This window comes from Notechis scutatus, chromosome 5, assembly GCF_049901735.1.
Source record: "Notechis scutatus isolate UNSWTSFEM ecotype Mainland chromosome 5, rNotScu1.2, whole genome shotgun sequence".
NCBI classification, from domain to species: Eukaryota; Metazoa; Chordata; class Lepidosauria; order Squamata; family Elapidae; genus Notechis; species Notechis scutatus.
In genome coordinates, this window is record NC_142013.1 from 78,938,010 (window position 1) to 78,958,898 (window position 20,889).

At 33.0% G+C, this 20,889-nt stretch overlaps 1 protein-coding gene across 5 annotated transcripts in view; it reads left to right on the forward strand.

Moving 5' to 3' along the window:
- The window catches only part of TUBGCP5 (tubulin gamma complex component 5), a 379,326-nt gene extending 358,437 nt beyond the window's left edge, over positions 1 to 20,889 (forward strand). For 3 of the 5 annotated variants that reach the window (XM_087967099.1, XM_026666848.2, XM_087967098.1), the window contains exons 4-23: positions 555 to 651; positions 1,169 to 1,245; positions 1,839 to 1,971; positions 2,940 to 3,054; positions 3,872 to 3,961; positions 4,513 to 4,606; positions 5,703 to 5,949; positions 6,050 to 6,252; positions 7,778 to 7,893; positions 8,559 to 8,827; positions 10,740 to 10,938; positions 12,262 to 12,450; positions 13,192 to 13,374; positions 13,938 to 14,022; positions 14,106 to 14,226; positions 16,328 to 16,506; positions 17,238 to 17,363; positions 18,777 to 18,865; positions 19,948 to 20,048; positions 20,359 to 20,889. In XM_087967099.1, coding sequence (XP_087823225.1) covers positions 555 to 651; positions 1,169 to 1,245; positions 1,839 to 1,971; positions 2,940 to 3,054; positions 3,872 to 3,961; positions 4,513 to 4,606; positions 5,703 to 5,949; positions 6,050 to 6,252; positions 7,778 to 7,893; positions 8,559 to 8,827; positions 10,740 to 10,938; positions 12,262 to 12,450; positions 13,192 to 13,374; positions 13,938 to 14,022; positions 14,106 to 14,226; positions 16,328 to 16,506; positions 17,238 to 17,363; positions 18,777 to 18,865; positions 19,948 to 20,048; positions 20,359 to 20,405 — 2,760 coding nt within the window. In that variant the 3' untranslated portion in view covers positions 20,406 to 20,889. The remainder of the gene's footprint in view (positions 1 to 554; positions 652 to 1,168; positions 1,246 to 1,838; positions 1,972 to 2,939; positions 3,055 to 3,871; positions 3,962 to 4,512; positions 4,607 to 5,702; positions 5,950 to 6,049; positions 6,253 to 7,777; positions 7,894 to 8,558; positions 8,828 to 10,739; positions 10,939 to 12,261; positions 12,451 to 13,191; positions 13,375 to 13,937; positions 14,023 to 14,105; positions 14,227 to 16,327; positions 16,507 to 17,237; positions 17,364 to 18,776; positions 18,866 to 19,947; positions 20,049 to 20,358) is intronic. The other 2 variants (XM_026666849.2, XM_087967097.1) reach the window with 2 other exon arrangements.

The window sequence follows — 20,889 nt, forward strand, 5'->3', positions numbered from 1 at the left end:
TGGGAAGGATAGGGACAGTAAACAAGGTGTTTTTGTATGTATTTATATTTATGTTGTTATGTTAAAGAAGGATTAAGATTTACATTTAAAGAATACCTGGATTTAAAACAGTGAAGAAAATCTGGTATTTTATTGAACTGGAAATATATTTTTGGCAGTCAATGAAAATTTGTGCCTAGATTCATCACGTAACATCAAGAATAAAAACCATCTGCTTTCTTGCCAAAATGAATTTCTAACACAACAAATAATAAACATCTGAAGTGATTGTTCTGATCACTTCAGAACCATAAAGTGTACCATGAAATTTTTATTTTACTTTTTTCAGCTTGTGAAGATAAAATCTCATATTTGGAATATATAACTTGATAAATAGAACTATACTTTTATTTTGTATTGTTTCTTATGTATTTCCTGCCTTAATTCTAATGCTATGATAATCTGAATCTAAATGTGCTGTTTTTCACTTCTAAATATACCTTTGGATTAGAATTTTAGTATCTTCTTTTATTTTGCTGTCCTGTTCACGGAATTACTTGTTTTCTGTGTTTAAGACAGATGCACATTATGCCGTACTCTCACTTCTATTATGCTTATCTGATTCTCCTTCCAACACTTGCTATGCAGAAGAACCAAGAGAAAAAGCTGTAGGTAGGTTGAGAGCATACAAGAAAATATGAGGAAAATGCCTCATCCTGCTATTTTGATTATATATATTTCAATTTTATCTTGTCTTTTTTAAAAAAAATAAAACATAAATATATGCCAGGAAGTTGCTTGATTCCTAACAATGATGTATAGTAGATAGATTTTCTCCATTAGGATCTGTTTCTAACCTGGCCTTTTAAGTCTTCAAGCACTGAACTCATTACCATTGTAACTGACTATTATATTATTACATGCCTTGATATGACATGACATTACATACAGTATAAGACATTACATTTTTATAGTAGTATGACATTATGCTGAGGCTTTCTCAATATTTAGCTTTTCAGAATCAAATAGCATGGCAGCACGTTGCAATACTTATTGGTTTCATCTTTTGAAAAAAAGGATATAAAACTAATAAATAAACAATTATACTTTTTTCTTAGATGTAATATATCAAGATCATTGAAGAAATAGCTGAGAGTGTATAAATGTTATTATTGTGCATTTTCCATAGAAAAAGAGGAATTTAATTGGAGAAAATATTTAATGGAAGATGAAGACCTGGACTTTGTTCCTGATCTAGAATCACCAGTAAGTAATAGAGAATAATAATTTGTACTGAATAAATAAATAATATTTAGCACTTAGTCAAGATAAATTTCTAAGGTGAACGTTGCCATGTAGAAATAGATTTTCCATTTTTTCAGTAAATTCCCTTATATCATGATTATATGATTGAGTTTAGTAATTTTAGTTTCAACCTCATATTCTAGTTTTTTCCTAAGGCAGATGTAGCGCTCTCTCGCGCTCTCTCCCTCCCTCCCTCCCTCTCTTTTGCTAATAATAGAAACAGTATAATAATTGATGATTTTCTGCCAGCAAATCTTTATCTTACCATTCCCACTTTGCCTTAGAGAATTGGAGAATTGCTCCACTCTATTACCTCTGTGGTCCTAAAAAGCTAATGGGATTAACAGTGAAATTATAAATTGAGGCTTGTTTATGGTGGTGTCAAACTGGAATTCATAGTGCATTGTTTATGAAATGTGATATTACATATTTTAGATGCTACATTATACTGTAATATTTTAACATTTTAATGCCTAGTAAATTACAAAAGTCCATTTAAGTTTCCGCTGTGCCATTATCTATATAAGTATATTTTGTATTTTAATGTTGTATAGGAGTGGTCAGATGTAAGTGATGAAGAGGATACTGAACCTTTGAGCAGAGAAGATTCTGGCATTCAGGTGGATAGGACACCACAAGAAGAACAGGATCAAAACAAGAAGTCAGCATCTCTTGTCAATTGGAAAGGTATGCTTTCTGAAGTTGGTTGTTACAACAGAGTGGACTATACTGATTTTTATCATGGTCTATTTGATTTATGCTTTATGACAGTTTGTAGTAGTATGCTATTAGCAAATATAAATAAAATGTATATTGTGGGGGTATTTAGAGAAGTTTCACATTTACTTTACTCAGTTGGTCTGCTTACTGATTATATGGCTCATAACAATTCTGGTAGAACTCTTGAAATTGTTCGTAGGTTGAGATGCTGGACTGGGTAGTTGATTATGGTCTCTCAGCTCCTTCTCCATCTTGTAGTGGACTTGATATGCGCAGAAAATTGTAACTATAATTATTAATAAGTGAAAAAGTAAAACAGAAGCAAGAAAGCAATAATTTCTTAAGAAAGCATTTAATTAAAAATCACCTGTTAGAAATTTCTAATAGTGTTTAAAAATATAACATTACTCAGTGTCCATAGCTGTCAAAGGATTAGCACAGAGCTTTTTCTGGAAAGAGATCTGCCAAAAAAAGTAAGTATTCTTTTTTGGGAAAGATATTCAAACTATGGCCAAGCCTCCTTTAAACCATTGCTTGCTCCAAAGTCATTAAATAAAGTCTGTGCAAAGTACCCTTAGGCATACTCTATTTATTCAAGTTGTTATTACATCTTATTGTATGGCAATTTGGCCTGCGTTTTCTTATAAAAAGCAAAACAAGATGTCTGTTCTTTTCTGAGAAAAAAAGTGCAAGAAGTAATTTCCTCACTGAAAGTGAATATTTGTTTCATTTTGTGTTGTGAGTGTTCAACTGTATGCTTGTGTCAGTAAACCAAAATGCTCTTGAGATTAGGATTTCACTTGGACAAGCTTCCACATTTCTTTGAAAAATTCTGGTAATAAGTTGATTCAAATATTATTTAGCTCTCTATATATGGTGGATAGTGAAGACTTTTTATATAGGGAAACACACTTATATTACTGTTTCCTTTCTAGATGAACCTGATGCACGTACTTGGTTGGAGCAACATGTAGTGGCTCAGTATTGGACCGGTAGAGTTGTTCGTTTTCCCCATAGTTTGCATTTTCATTCTAATTTAGCTTCTATATGGTAAGTTGCCAAACACATTTTTAAATTATTACAGCTGTAATCCACATATAGAACTATACTGACTTCTTTATGTTTCCCTGTACAAACTTGTGAAAAATTATGTGTTGTACAACTATACCGGTAGTCCTCGAGTTATGACCAATTGCCTAATGACCATTCAAAATTACAATGGACTCCCCCAAAACTAATTGACCCGACTTTGAAGTACAATGCTGCCTCTCCCCCACAATCACATGACCGCATTTTGAGTGCTCTGCAACTGCCCAGCATTTATAGTCATGTAACCATGATTTGCAATGTTTTTGCCAGCATTTACTTCCAGCAGCCCTTCCCACCCCCATAGCAAATTGGGTTTGCTTAATGACTGAGTATTTACTCAACAATTGCAGTAATTAATAGCCACTGTGAAAAAGGTTGTAAAATTGAGTCTGGTCACATGGTTATTCCTTTATGACCGTCATGACTATGGCCATAATTGACAGGCTCAATTAGGGTTATAACTTGAGGACTACCTATATCCTTACTCAAAGGCTCAAGTAAGATAATAAGAAAGGATTTGAAGGGTTACAAGATTTTTGGATTAGGTAGTATTAAGTGCTTTAAAATCAAAACAAGTTTTGATTTAATGCATGAATAGAATTTTTTAAATGAATATTTTTCAGAATAGGACTATAATGCAGTTTGATTTTTCAAGTGTTACCAGTGATTTGTTGATGTAGTTCTATAAGTTTATTGGTCCTATAGGAGAAGAGGATGAAATAAATAATGTTGAATGTTCTTTACCAATACAATCAAATAAAAGACATTTTTCTCCTAGGGAACAGCACTTATATAATAGTGATCCATTGTATGTCCCAGAAGAGAGAATTCTTGTCACTGAAACACAGGTCATTCGTGAAACAATTTGGTAAGAAATTATCAAAGGAAAATTTCTTCAGGTTTGTTTTATATTGAATAATACAAGCTATCTTTAACTCTCCATGGTTATTTTTAAAATTCAGATTTTATAATACTGTTTGTTTTTATTATTATATTAATATTACTACTTATTTCTAAAGCAAATTATGCTAATCAGAATGAGAAAAATAGAGTTTCACAAAGCAAATGATGCTATAATTTTTGTAGCCTACATTAATAGTTGCTTTTAAATTTTTCTCTGTAAAAAGAAACTAATAAAATATTGCATTTGAAAGAAACAAACCCTTATCATTTCTGTTTTCAGAAATGGGCATGTTTGTATCTATTATATGGTACCATTTTGCAAATTGGTATCTGTTGAACATCAAGGATTTTTACAGTTTCAATATGTAAAGGACACCTTTCCAGAGTTACTTGTTTTGTGATATGGGCAGCTATAGAAATCTGAATAGTAATTGCATGAATAATGCTAACTTCTGAACGTATATTTTGCTTGTATTTTACAAAGGCATGTACTGAGATCATTTTTATTTTTTTCAGGCTTTTTTCAGGTGTAAAAAAACTTTTTATATTTCAGCTGAATGATGGAAAGATAACTGTGAGAAATGACATAACAGTAACCCATTTGACGCACGTGAGTGAAATGATCAGTGAATCTAAAATAAGCAAATATAGCAATTGAATATTAATTCTTTAGCCAGCAAATAAAAAATAAGATAATACCGATAACGCTTGCCTAATTATCTATTCAGTGATCAGTTGAAGGTACAGTAGCCCTGAATGAATGAATGATGCTTCTCTAGCGTTATGGCCATAGCAGCACCTCTACAACGTCATCAAAATGTGGGTGCTTAGCAATTTCCTGGCACTTACGACAGCAAGTGTGCTCTAACTACCCCCCACTTGCCTATCTCCTATGTCTTTCCTTTCGGCTTGATGGTGATGATGTCATTGGTGCTGGGGTGACCCAGACTTCAGCCCTCTTAGTCAGCTGTCACTACTTCTGGATCTTTACTGCAGCCTCAGTGCTGCCACTGCTGCCCAAAAGTTCCACAGTGGCCAGCCCTCCACCCACCACCCCCAGCAGCACAATGCAAACCCCAGTTGCCATCCCAGTTGACCTTCAATATCATCTGTTGCTGACAAGGCATGCCCGGCTTGGCCTTATTTAAGGCAACTGCTGGTCACACCAGACCTTTTTCCTGAGGCTGTCTATCATGCCCTTATCCATATTGCACGCTGTCCTCTTGCAGTGTTTCTGAGGTTTTCTGAAACTCAGCAGAGGGCCATGCCCACCCCTCTTCAAATTGTGCACTGCCTTCTCATGATGATTTGGAAGGTTTTATAAGCATTGCGACAAGCAATGCACTATTTGAAGAAATGTGTCCGAAGCGCTGATAAGAGGAAGATAGGTGGGTAGGGAAAGTTCAAAAGGGGCCAGTCCCTTGCCTTACTGAGGCTCAGGGCTGGAAAGGACCAAGCTGGAAATGACTTGGATCAGGGTGTGTCCTTGCCTAGTGACCAATTGGGCATAGGTTGTCTACTAATAAGGATAAAGGTGGCATGTTCCCCTCCCCCAAAAGAATAGATTGTACTTTATTTTAATTGTATCTTGAACTACTCTACAAAGTTTTCTATGCAATATCTGCATTTTGAAATTTCTATATCTTTTTTTCTGCTTTCCTTTCAAAATAGATAAAATTTAAAAAATAACATCTTTTATTTTCTAGAATTCATTAAGATCAATGTTGGAGCGCATAGCTGCCTATGGGCAAGTGGTGTTTAGGTTACAAAAGTTTATTGATGATGTCATGGGTCACAGCTCAGAAAGTGGGATACATGGAACCATATCCACTCCCAAGAAATCTGCAGAAGCTCCTTTTAGAACCTATCAGGCTTTTGTGCGTGCTCTCTATAAATATTTCATTAATTTCAAAAAAGAACTTACGGAAATTGAAAGATGCATAATCAACGAAGGTACAATAATTGCATTTTACCTGAAAATTTTGCTTTAATCGTCTGAAGTGCAAGCTTTCTATCTATGACCATAAAAATATAAATCTATACTTTTTTGTAGATACTACAGTTACCCTTTCCATCGTCATAGATAAGTTGTCACCTCGATTAGCACAGCTGAAAGTAATTCATAAAGTTTTTAGCACTGGAGTTGCTGAAGTACCACCTGATACCCGCAATGTTGTACGAGCATCTCATTTGCTCAATACCTTGTACAAAGCAATTCTTGACTATGATAATATTGGGGAAGCCTCTGAACAGACAGTAAGTATAAAAAACTTATTTAATAAATAATAAATTGTTATAATTATACTGGAAAAATGAACTACAGTTCTATTCAAGTTAAGTCTGTAATTTTTTTGGTTCATAGATGAATGTTCTAGTCTAATATTTTATTAATCAAGCATATATGAGTTAAGTCTCTGCCCCAAGTGTCAATAATACCTTAACTGTGTGTCACCCATTTTTAAAATAAATCTATCAATGTATTATTTCACACAATTTCCTATCTGCATGTGTTAACACATGTTGATTCAGTGGCAATAATTCAGCTATATATGCCATACATAAATAATAAGCTCTGATAAACTGTAATGATATTGATATAAAGGATAGCTGGACTTCTGCATAGCAACAAGAAAAAAGTTCTGCTTTGAGTTTTCCTGTTTTAGAGCATTTTATGTCAGATTATTTGTTCTCAAATTCTCATATCCGTGTATTTTCTTTCTGACAAGTCATAAGCTGTAGAGTTAAAAGAATCTGAAATGCAGCTTTATAAAATAGGCTCTTCTTCTGTCAGATATTGCAGCACCCTAATTAGTATGTGTAATAAATTGTAGAATGCTGCACAGGAACAAAAAGTGTCTAATTTGGAATAGAGATAAACATTTCTTTGTGAGTCAGTTTAACTTTTTCTCATAAGGATTACATAAATAATATAACTGCTATTTTAATAGTGTAAACATTTTATTGCCAGGTAAATGTTGCTTAAAACAGTGGCTTCTGGTTTTCTGTTCAGAATGTATAACCATGATACATAGTTCTGTGTAGCAAAACTCTTGCCATGCTGCCCAACCTATCAGAAAAAACAGATATTCTTTGCTTATTAGCTGAAATCAAGTTAAATTATCATTATTATGATTTTCCAGAAAAATTGGTTTAACTACTTTTTATTCAGTTCTATTTAAATGTACAAATGGTTTATGTGTTATAATGTTATGTTATAATATAAAAGTACATTTTTACAGACATGAAATTCATTTGTAGGCAGTTATAAACACATTATTGATGCACAGCTCACCTGAATATTGTTTAAATATGATGTTCCAAATTATTTTTAGGCTTGGCTGGGAAACAAATCAATATGTGTGATATTCTGTCCACATAGAATATAATGCAGCTGTAAAACTGTTTTTCTACTCTCCAAATCTTATAGCAACTTCCTAAATTAGAAGTTTGCTAGAATAATATCTTCCCACCATATATCATGTGGGGAAAAATGGGCTCCAGAATATATATTGAATTTAAAATTTACATAATGCTTTGTATATAAGAATTAGCCTTGCTGGTTCAAGCTTTAGTTCAGCATTTTGTTTCTCTCACAGTGATAAATTAGATGCCTCTTCTAATAAGCATCTCCTGCCATCGTTTCTTTAACCTAGACCTTCAGGTTATAAGCTTTTCTAAATTTTATAAATTTTCTACTGGTGCTGTTCTTTTCCAGCTCAATTACTGTGTATTATTATCTACTCCTTCCTATTCTGTATAATTTTTCATAATTTCATTTCAGGTCTCTCTTTTGTTTTCTCTGTGGGTTGAAACAGTAAGACCATACCTACAGACAGTGGATGAATGGATTGTCCATGGTAATTTATTTGATCCTGCCAAAGAATTTATAATTCAAAGGTAATGATAGTGAACATCTTGTGGATATATTGATATTTCTAGGGTGTAGATAATTGATTGCGTGATGATCCTGGTGGAGCCAAAAGAAACCCTGTGTACATATACTTACATATTGCTAAGTATCCATATAATGTACATTTAAGAGATTTATGTAATCCATCATAGAAAAACTCATTTATTGTTAAAGTTCTAGGCTGCAATTGTAATTTTAAAAATTGACATATTTCTGGGAGAATATTTATAATCGGATTCAGTGCTTTACTTATTTTATTCCTATTTTGAGTGGTATAATATCACAGTTATTACAGCTAATTGAATTCGGAATATAAAAATGTAAGAATCTTCCTATTTTGGCAGCTGACCTCTGTATCTTAATTTTAATTTTGGTGTTTTCTTAATCAGTGTGCATGTAGCACACTGATTAAGAAAATTCAAAATTTTAGTTGGCTGTGATGAGCCTTCCTCAAATCTCTTTATTTGCCCTGAAGATGTTAACTACAGAACTGAAACCTTCAGGTAGTGGATAAGTATTCTCCTCCAGTTATTTGAAAAACGTATTTTAGATTATTATTGTAATTGTAATTATAAACACATGCATTGTAAATAAACAAATATATGCAATTTTCTGAGAAATTATTGACAGTTACCTGTTTTTTTTTCTGCAGAAATAAAAATGTTTCTGTAAATCATAGAGACTTTTGGTATGCCACCTACACATTATACAGTGTATCAGAAAAATCTGAGAATGAAGAGAAAATGAGTGATAATGCTAGTGCCAGTTCTGGCAGTGATCAAGCACCATCAAGCAGACAGCATACCATGGTTTCCTTTTTAAAACCTGTATTAAAGCAGATCATTATGGCTGGGAAGTCTATGCAGTTGCTAAAAAATTTGCAGTGCAAGGATGGTTCTCCACAGCCAGCTGCAGCCCGAGGTAAAAATTGAATTTCCACAAGATGTTCCTTATTATGTAATCTTGTATGTATTGATTTTTAGAATTCATGTAGCACTGCGTGATTTACTTGTAAATTTAAAAAAATGAACTGTTTAAATAGATAATACTTTTTAAATAGATAATACTTCTGGGAAACATTCTACAGTTTCTGCCTAATTGATGCTTATTTAATTTTAAGCCACTTTTAAATATCAGTGATATGACAAAACATTTGATTGGACTTTTACTTGACTTTAAATAAAGATAATTCTTAATGTATAACTATTTGTTTGACAATGGTTCAAAGTTACAATGGGTTTAGAAACATAATGCCTGAATTTAATCCAGTAGAATTTTTCTTAAGATATTTTAGTCCACTCAGAACATGTTGTCATGTTTCTTAATGTAAATCAGGATTAAAACAGTTGGTGTAGGATGAGGGCCTGAGATTAAAGGATTTCTAGTCCAAAACACTTAAACTTCACTAGGTTACTCATCTATGGAATAAGTAGTACCCTGAAATTTGCTACAGCTTCATTGGATGCTTAGAAAATAGCACTATCCATCTCATATCAGAAACTATTTGTATCTCAGGCAAGATTTCTACCATCAGTTAATTTTTGGAGAAAAAGTAGAAGAAAGCTAGAATTTTATTACTTTTTAATAGGCTAAAATGAAATCTGTAGGCCGGTAGTGTTGAGATAACAAGGCCAACCTAGGTTTACAGTAATGGATAATTTTAAAAAACCTGTTAGCAGGAAACTTCAAATTTATATGTTTATATTCTGCTGCAATCCTACATGCCTCGAAGCAGTTTACAGGAATACCTAGATCAGTAAACCACCCACAATTAGATTAAAATAAAAAAAATCTTTAAACCATATTAAAAATGAATGTAACTTAATAAAACAAATATAAAACCATGTATCACGATCCAAATGCCCTGCAGAAGAGTTCCTTTTTGGTTGCTTCTGGAAGGCAGCCATGGTCAGAACTAAGCTTCCAAAGAGTTGCAGAAAAGCACTGCCTCTGGCACAGCAGTGAAAGCTGGGAGAAGACCCCTGTAGTGACAGCTTTCATCTGCTACTTCAGCAAGAGCCATGAGTTACAAAATGAAGATAGTTGCCCATCTCACTATGGGGTCTTTCATTGGGTAACAGGAAATTTAACTCAGCGTAATTAAAAATAAATTACAAGACCAGTCAAGAAATCCAAGTAGTTCATTCCAGCTTACAATTAATAAACAACTATCATCAAATAAACCGGACTCACCTAACACCCTGTCCCAAATGGTTAAGGGAACAACCAAATCTTTTGTCTCTTGGCTTCTGCATCTGGAGATACCATTGGAGCTGCCAGAAAAACCCCAATGACCAATTAGTAATACTATTTTGCTAGGACTCAGCCTTATGTTCTTTTCATCCTTGATCCTCATAGACTCCAGACTTAGGATAAGATTTCAGCAGCATCATTATATGAACTTATTCCATTTTGGATTTTTATACTGTAACACACATTATCTTGATGTTTATGAGATCAAAGCAGACATTCATCCTGAAAAAGAACATACAGGGCAAAATTAGCAAGCCACTGTCTACTTTTTAAACATGTTTAAGTGATTAGACATTTATAAGCATCTATAACTCCTGACACCTGAAAATGAAATGAAAAACATTCTAGACACACTATATCACTATTAGTTGACATAGCGTATTAAAACCACGTTTTATTATTACTGCTGCAAAGTCAATACTTCTAGTTCAGTTTTCCCCATATGTTTTGTTTGATCAATTAGATTTCATTGTCAGTATAGTCAAAAACTTCAAGTGTGTTGTTTTTTTCCTGGTTTTTATGAACATTGTCATGAATTGTCTTGAAGAAGCAGTAATCTATGTTTCAATATCCAATTCAGGTGCAGAAAGGAAGAGCTTGTACGTGTTATTTTTGGAATCTGTGCAATTGCGCCTACGTCATGGAGACGAACATATTCAAGATACTTTAACAGAACAGCAAGCTACTAAAGAAAGCCTAATAAAGATGCAGTCCATTGCAGAAAGACATTTAGAATTGGATGATATTCATGATCCTTTATTAGCTATTAATTTTGCAAGGTAATGTAAGAGATTTAGAATATTTTTGTCCTTTCTAATTTTTCAAACGTCGGTATGATTTTGCCAAACAAATACAAAAAATTCCCTGCTATTCCAGTAGCATGTATGTGATTTGTCATACAATATTCAATGAGTTAAATCTTTAGAAATCATACATTGATAACTTTTAGTATGCTAATTACTGTTTGCTATAACAGTTGTCAGGATATTGTATCCAAAATATAAATACATAGGATAATATATTGGTTAAAGTAAATACCAATAATAGAAATATGACAATATACAAAAATGCAATAGAAAATGGAGTTTGCTTAATGTACGAAAATTGAGTATAAGAGAAAGAACTGTACCAACCTCAATAATGATCCAGTTTCAAATGTAATGCCAAACTTAATTATGCCAGAGATTGGAGCTAAGAAGGGAAAGGATTTAGTCCAGAGTTGGGTTAACACCAGACAAACAAACAAGCAGAAAACACTACCCTAATCAGGGAACTACCAAGGAGAAAATCACAGGGCAAATTTTTGTACATAAACAGAGAGCACACACCACCCTCACAAGTACTGATGATGTTATGTAGTTGGATAATGAAACATCTGCAAGAAAATGAAGCTGAGAGAGCACCAAGGATTCCATAATTAAATTTTTGAGTTCCATAAATTCTCTTCTGTAGTCTTTTCAAAATCATATTTAAAAAAATATTTTTTTCAAACTGTACATTTAATGATAGAATAAATACAGTAAAAACACATTTGTCTATTCTTATTTTTTCAGGAGCAGTTTGTTACACAGCTATTTTCTAACAATTATCTGATTTCTTACATTTTTTAAAAATGGCCAAATGTAAAAATTAGGGAGACTTTATTTATCCTACACCAGGGGGTGTCAAACTTGTGTCATCACAGTGGTGTCACGTGACGTTTCATGACTTCCCCCCCTTCATTAAACCAGGTGTGAGCATGGCCAGTGTGTGATGCATGTGAGTTTGACAGCATTGTCCTACACTGAATGCATATCTCAGTTTATGTCAGATATGTTGAAATATAATATCTTCAGGAAGTACATTTCCCCCCCTTTATCATCAAGCAGTCGTCATGGAGAAAATCTATGTTTGCTAAGTATTGACAATTTGATGTCACATACTCGGTTGCGAAACAAAAACAAAAAAACCAAACCAGCTACAGAACCTGTGAACTTAATTAGAGACCATTTATATCCTTGTATTTTCTGTATGGTTTGCTTATCTGTAATATATTTGTACAAATTCTGTATTCATTTGTTGGAATTAGTACGAAGGACCTAAAGTTAATCCTTTTTTTGCAGATTATATTTGGATCACAGTAACATACATGAGACACTTTCTGCTGGTGATGTTTGTGTAGATAGGTCATCAGAATCAGTTACATGCCAGACATTTGAACTGACCCTGAGGTCTTGTCTTTATCCTCACATTAACAAGCAATATCTAGAATGTTGTGGAAATTTAATGCAAACTTTGAAGAAAGATTACAGGTAAGAATTTATATAAGTTGACATGTAGCTTACATATATTTTCAGCATGATAGACATTTATTTTTCACTAAAATCCTTATACATTCTTCACCTGGTAGAAGAAATATCCTAGTACCTATGAATATGTACTGTTGTGATAAATTATTTGAAAATGGGGTCTAGATTGCAGCTTTCATTCCTCATTGCACATACAGTGGTCTGTGCTGGCTTCCCCGACTTGTGTACAGCTTGCCCTGGTCCTCCTTCAGCCTTCCCTGACACATATGTGGGTTGTACTGGAGCTCCCTTGGTCTCCTACACCCTGCCTGCTGCATTACTGCACTCCTTACATTACTGCACTCCTGCCTCTTTTTGCTTAATGCCCATGTGTCACAATGCAATCCCAGGCCCAATTGCTGACATAACCCAAGAACTACTTGCAAGCTTAAAATTATGACTACTGTCCAAGTTAGAAATAGATGGCAAGAATTTGGAATAAAGTGAAAAGATTGTTGCAAGGAAACATAATTGATAAACAGGTTAGATGATGGGAAGAATGTTGAGCAAACACCATAGGATAATTGTATTCTGTAAAACATAACTATAAGAATCTGAAGTTAGGTCTCTTGAATAACAATTCATTGAGATTAATTGTTAAACATCGTTGAATTCTATTATACTAAATGTCTTTTAACATCCATATCTTCATTGCATAAGTGAAGAATTGAAATGTAAATTATGAAATTTGTATTTCTTGTTTAGGCTGGTAGAATACTTACAGGCAATGAGAAACTTTTTCTTACTTGAGGCTGGTGATACAATGTATGACTTTTACACATCTATTTTTGATAAAATACGTGAGAAAGACACATGGCAAAGTGAAGCATTCCTAAATGTCCAGCTTCAAGAAGCAGTTGGACAACGTTATCCAGAGGATAGTTTAAGGTAATAAAGTAACTATATCTAGAAGAGGAAAAAGGATTTGCCATAAATGTGCCACTTCTGTTGCAAAGGAATTTAAAACATTAACTTTAGCATATTCTACTTCTGTGATGTTAACATAAACCAAGTTAATGTAATTTTAATGTGAATGAAGGCATTCAGATTATGTTAATATTATCCAGGTTTATTGCTAATAGTAATAGAGATCTAGATAACGTACTTAGTTGTAATTTGGTTCTTATTTAGTATGAATGAATTTTCAGAGGTTAAAATTAAGAAAGGTTTATATGTAATAATTAGGTGACCACCAATTTTAAATTATTTGAAGCAGCCACTAATTACATCAGTTTAAAAGCAAATGCAACTGTCTGGTTTACAATGCAACCATTGTTGTGTTAGCTAATATCCCATGTTGAAATCAAATTTCCCATTACAAAGTTTGCAACAAAGTGATTGTAGATGGTAGATCTTATCTAAAAACATTTGTGTTGATTTTATTTCATTAATTGTATAGTTATCTATCTTGGAATAAACAGTTGATAATAACCACATGTTTTTGTATATAGGTTGTCAATTCTATGTGAAAATATTGATATAGCAAAGAAGAAGTTGCCTGTTCATACACTAGATGGCTTAATACTGAGTTACAAGGTAATACTTGCTTGTATTGAAATGAAAGGTTTAACATTAAAGCAAAAAAGGATAGCAATTTTTGTTTTTGTTTTCCTATTTAGGTCCCTTGGCCAGTGGATATAGTTATAAGTATTGAGTGCCAAAAAATCTATAATCAAGTTTTTCTTCTGTTGTTACAAATAAAGTGGGCCAAATACAGTCTGGATGTGTTGAGGTTTCATGGTAAGAGGATTAATTCTCTGTAATGAAAACATAATTCTAAAACCTACACTACCTTCAGCTTCTACAGAAGTATAATGTGGAGAGAGGAGAGAGAGAAAGGGGGAAAGGAGGATGAGAGAGGGAGGGAGGGAGAGAAAGATGTATGAAAAGGACAAGTTACAGTAGAACCTTATTTTTCTGAACCACCATTCAGTGAACTTCAAATTCAGTTTGCAATAATTTATTTTAGTTTACCTGAAACAATAGACATTTTAATGCATTTGTGGAACTGTTGTAAATTATCATCTGATGTTAAAGCATAACAGAAATTATGTCAGATACCTAGAGTAAGCTTGAGTTTAATGGACATTTTTAAAGATACACTCCTGTTGCCTAAATAGTTTGTTAAAGTTTTACTGCAGTGTAAAATGATTTTAAATTCTGAGATCAGTTGAATGTAAGGACAAAAGTAATGTTGCAATACCTTTTACCAGGATACTGTGTTTTAATCCCCCTTTCCTTCATACACCTAAAGTGTCAGTTTTCATCACGCAAGGATGCATATTTACCATTGCATTCTTTAGGGGAAGATTTCAAACATAATTAATATTTATTTTAGTAATTATAATATTTTTGTACTGTCCCAATCAAATTACCCTAGGGAATATAAAGTTATCATAAACTATTAATACCTTTCTGTGGTTCACTTTGATTGGGCTGCAAAAGGCTGTACTCTCAATATACAAGTTTGCCAAAGTATAATAGATATTAGTTTAAATTTGCCAATAAAGAAGTAATCGGCAACTGAAAGAATCAGTAAATATGTTATGCAAATTTTGCTACATTTGTGTATCTTGCAGAGTTTATTCTATGGAATTCTGAGAAAATTTTTATTGTGTTGACTTTTTTTTCATGTTACAAAAGTTGGGAGTCCTAACTTGGGCATAATTTCCACTAATACTGTTTTTTTAATTATCACAACCAAGTTATCCTGTAATAAGATGGGTGGCCAATAAATTTAATAAATAAATAAAAATATACCGTATTTGCGGCGTATAAGATGACTTTTTGCCCTGAAAAGATGCCTCCAATTGGGGGTCGTCTTATATGCCGGGTCGTCTTATCGCCCGCAAATAGTAATTGGGAAGCACTGCGGCTGCCCGCGGCTGAGGCACTTTTGCGCACCGTGGAAGCGAATCCCGTGAAGCCGAAGGAGCAGCCAGCCTTCTCCCAGCTCCCAAGGAAACAAGGCTCGCACCGCCCGCTGCTGCCATTGCAAAGCGCCGCTGCGCTCTTCCTTTTTGCCTTTCCTTCCCGAGGCAACGCGGGAGTGGAGCCGCACGGAGCCGCGCCAGCTGCAACAACTCCTGACAGCCCCAGCCGGATACCTCAGCGGAGCCCGGGCGGTGCGAGCCTCGTTTCCTTGGGAGCTGGGAGAAGGCTGGCTGCTCCTTTCAGCTTCACGGGATTCGTTTCCACGGTAGACAAAAGTGCCTCAAAAAAAAAAAAAGTGCAAAAGTGGAAGGCGTGCAGAAGAGGGGCGAGTATATAACAAACTATATTTTGAGTGGAAATGTTGGGGGTCGTCTTATACGCCGGGTCGTCTTACACGCCGGCATATCATGGTAATTCTATGATTAATTAAAAATACTGCATGAGATTACATTAAGATATTATGGGATAAACAGCTATTATATATTTTAGTTTAATAAAAACTTATTTGAAGATGTTATTTACCTTATAATTTAAAAGTACCTTTTTATATTCTCAGTGCCAATTGAGTAATAGGAATGAAGAGTATGGTATTGTGCTTAGGTACTTGCTTATGAACTTCATGTTGAATATGTAGAAATAAAGTTGGGGTATGTGAATTCTTGGCCAGATCTTTCCTGAATGTTGCTGTATTTTAATTATCTTGGGTTTTTTGTTTTGTTTTTTGTTTTGTTTTTTGCCATCTTGACATCATGTCATTACTCTATTCTTTGAATAGCTATTTTAGAGCAATATATTCAGAAAGTTGAACTTTTCATCTAAAAAAGTGTGAAAGATGTGTACATAAATGTGTAATTTATGTTTTGCTTTTTTCTCTATACTTTTCTTTTATTGCACTTTTCTTCTTAAGAACTAGTCACAGCAGCAGAAAAGCTCCAAAATGATAGAGGTATGATACTTAATCAAGAAGCAGTTCTTCAAGTTGGATTTCAGTCGGAGCCCATTAAACAACAAACTCACCGCATGTTCCTTTTAAGAATGAAACTCATGCACTTTGTTAACAGTCTACACAATTACATTATGACTAGGGTATGTGATATACAATGCATTTCAAAAACATTAAAATAACTTAAATAATTTTGAACTGTTTCTTAGCATAGCAAAAAGAATTCATATTTTTACCTGATGATATAGGATTGTCATTCCTAGCTTAACAGCTCTGGGGATTTTAAATAACAAATTCTGCTAAAATAAAATGCTTTCAAATACGTTATAATTTCTTCTGTAAAATATCCTTGCTGATGCCAAGTACTGTAAAATAAATGTATTAGTCATGATAATTCAGCTTTGGTTTGCATTCTAAACTATTCCAGATGTATTGTTGTTGTATCTGCTTAGAGGAATATAGAAGGAAAGCCAGTATTTATTCTCCAGTGTAATAATAACCTGTATCCTTCACAAATAATAGTTACTATTAGAAAGAAGACATTCATATTTTTACTTAGTGTCATACTTACTGACAAATATTCAAGTTTACATAATATTTCAGTCTTTAGCTGAATTTTAGGGATTCTTTCTTAGATGTGGTTCCCAATTACATCATCATTTAAAAATGGGAGATAAATTCTTTTCTGAAACTGTTTTAATCTAAGGAGTGCATATATTATCTTAATTATCTAACCACCGTTGATTGTAATTAGAAATGTCTTGTATTCTGAAAATTGAACTCTCTGGAGATTACAATGCAAAGATTTTTAGAGAAATATAGAGCAAAGAAATATAAATTTTGGTTCATTATACATTTTGCCTCCTTTTATAAGATTCTTCATAGTACAGGCTTGGAATTCCAGCATCAAGTAGAAGAAGCAAAAGATTTAGATCAGTTAATCAAAATACATTATAGATATCTTTCTACAATCCATGATCGTTGCCTCCTGAGAGAAAAGGTACATCAAATATTGCTTGTATGGAATCTGTATTGGAAGGAATTGGGATTATTAATGTCTAAGAATTAAACTATAATGCATGCAAATTGATATTTGGAACATTCATCTTTAGATGGTCACATTGACTACACAGAATAATACTTTCAATCTGTCCAATACTTCAATAGAAAATAAGTTCATTGATGAAGACTGAGTACATATCAATTCATGATTGTAAATCAAATACAGACACCACCACCCCACCACCCCAGCAATCTCTCTGGCTTCATGTCATGCATGATAGTATGGGATTCTTCATGAATTGGAAAATTCCAAATTTTCAGAAATATTAATGTTTTCAGAGTTGTTTCCCCCCAAATTTAATAAACTTATAACCAAATTTTATAATTAAGACAGGCCAATGTAGAACAGGCCCATCGCTCCAGACAAGTACACTTCCAACATACTGAAGTTGATAATCAACCTTTACTAAATATCCTTATTTTGAATAAATGTAGTTTGAAGATCATAAGACATTTAATTTTTTTTATAAAAAAACACTACTTGGTTTGTGAAAACAGGGATAAAAGGTTTCTAATTCTTATTATAACAGAGCAAACGTTTTGAAGGTAGAATTAACAATAAGATGATACAAAGTAGTATATTTGTTGTTCTTCCAAAACAGGTTTTCCTGCAATCTTCAAACAAGGATTATCTCAATGTCAGATTGTCATGGGAAGAGGAATGAAGCTTAAGCTTTTTTCTAAATAGCATCCAAAAATGTCTTGCAGCCTTTAATGCTGGAAAAATAGTAGACTATTGTCTTTAGTAATCACAAAAATCAATAGGATCCAATACTAACTTTCTTGTTGCACCTGTGATAGATTTGCTTAAATTCCAGCAAGAAACAGAGATCAAATGACAGGACTTAAAACTGACAAAGTTTTCATACATTTAAATAATGGTTTTCCATCCTCCAATACTTTACATGTAGATGCCTCTTCCTTGGGAAAAAAAAATCTAGCTTTCAGGACTTTTTGCTCCTTTGGGTTATTTAGCATAGCATATTTGGCATGTATTTTGGTATAAATCTCTGATTAATTTTTCCTCTATGAATGTATTTGGAATATGGGTATTTCCTGTAGTGCGATTATCTGCTTTACTTTACTTTATGCTACCCATTCCTAAAGACTCTGGGAGCTAACAATCTTTTTGTGCTGTAAAAAGAAATATTTACAAAAATATCTTTCCTAAATACAAGTAACCAACTCAAAAGATATAATTATCCAATAATATATTAATACATTAACAGTATATTAACACACTCAAAAATTTTAAACTTTAACAAATAAATGAAGAATGGAACATGTAAATCTACTTTGAATCTACATAAATTTGTAACAGTAGCTGTTGCCTGTTACATTTGATTTTCAGGTGAGTTTTGTGAAAGAAGCAATAATGAAAGTTCTGAACCTAGTATTGATGTTTGCAGATCGTTGGCAAGCTGGTTTGGGAGCATGGAAGTAAGTGTCTGTTCAATCTATGCATCACAATTGGTTGACAGAATTGGGACTTATTTTATTGACATTTGTTCTTTGAGTGAAGTCTTGTGAATAAGATGTGTAGTGTTGACAAATTAATTGTGTAGACCACAATGGAATACATTTACATTGGATCTTATCACTTCTGGACACATGTTAGCTTCACAATCAGTGTGTCTTAAGTATAATTTTCTAAATTGTACATTCAGAAAATAAATTAGACATAATCAGCAATAAAAGGAATTACATTGTTGGAGCCCTGTTCTGTATGGTACCAAGTATCTATTTGTTCCAAATGCTCTGATAGTGAGAAATCTTGGATATCCTGACATGTCATTTGAAGTATTTTCAGCTGGAGTTTATCAACTGTCATGTAATATACTCCTGTAAAGATCCACAGGCATCTTTCTGGCATCAAATAATTTCATATCATTGCTGAGTATTCACAGGAACTATAGAGTGCTGGGAACAATGCCATCAGCTTTATCCAGAGAAATACAATTTTTTTGGTGTCATTGCTTGCCTCAGATTGTGATTCTTAAGAATAGTTTCAGCAATGATTTGTGGGTTTCCTCTGAGCAGCAATTATGACTGTGATAATACATTTACTTCATTAATGGGGCTTCTGTGAAAAACTGTATAACATATGATACAGTATAACAATAGAAACATATCCCACCTCTACTGTGAACATATATGTCAAGTCATCCAACCTGAATGTTAAAGTTCACATATTTAAAAAAGTATGCATCATTGAGGGAAACCTATCATGATAAGAATAAAATTAGAGTTTACAGGATAGTGTACTATTCTACTAAGATTTCAAGGTGTAGGTTGTTGCAAGACATAAAACCTTAAATGATTTGTATAGTACAAGATTGAATATAGTACAAAGAATAAAAGATACAGTTAACAAAGTGATTATACCTTTGTAATAAAAATATTTTCTGTTCAAATCTTTTTACTACAAATACCTTGTTTTTTCCCAGAAAGGAATAACAATGTTTCCCAAAACTTGATTTTTGTTTGTACTGTCTGTCTAAATTATCTTTCATTACTTTTAGGATGGAATCCATAACAAAGATGGAATCAGATTTTAAAAACTGTCATATGTTTCTTGTGACAGTTCTAAACAAAGCAGTCTGTAGAGGCTCTTTTCCACATTGTGAGTATTTAAGCAAAAATGTATTTTTTAATATTAATAATCATTAACAATTTGTTGTTAAACGTTTAGAATAATGTATGCTACATTTTTAATACTTGTAGCCCTAAATACTTTTAAACATAACATACTATCAAAATAGTTATATCCTATATAATTGGAGGTATACATTAATTAGAATTGTTTAATTAGAAATGTGTGTTACGCGAGACTAAGAAGTATATCATAGTTTTATCCACCTCTGATATGTTTTGTTCAAAAGACAGTTTACTCTATTTTGATCCTAAATACTTTATTCGTTTTTTATTCACAGTGGAATCTTTAGCTTTGTCACTCATGGCTGGAATGGAGCAAACTTAACATGACATCCATGAAATTATACTCAACCAACAACTTCTTTGAAAGATTATGATGTTAGCTGAAATGTCCTGAGATTTACGTGGCAGGCATTTTGTTTTGATAAGTTACAGTACTTCAGTTCTGGGTTTCTCATATACAATTGTATAGATATTACACTTGAAACTGTACAAATGTAAATACTGAAACTATCATTAATTTTATATGTGAAGTGTTTGTCTGACCAAACCATATTTTTATTTTCCTCTATGAGGCACAAACATCAAAACAAATGTAAAGGTTTCTTGCAAAAGAAACCTTTTTAAATATTTCCCTTAAGATTATTAGTGCATAAGTTATCAATTATACCTAAATGTAATACTATTGTTGTTGGATTGAGTTTTCTTTTCCAGTCTTCAAGGTATAATTATTGCTGATAAAATTAAATCCACAACTGTAGTTGCTGTGATAAATATCAGATTTCAATAAAACTGGCACTGGAAAAGTA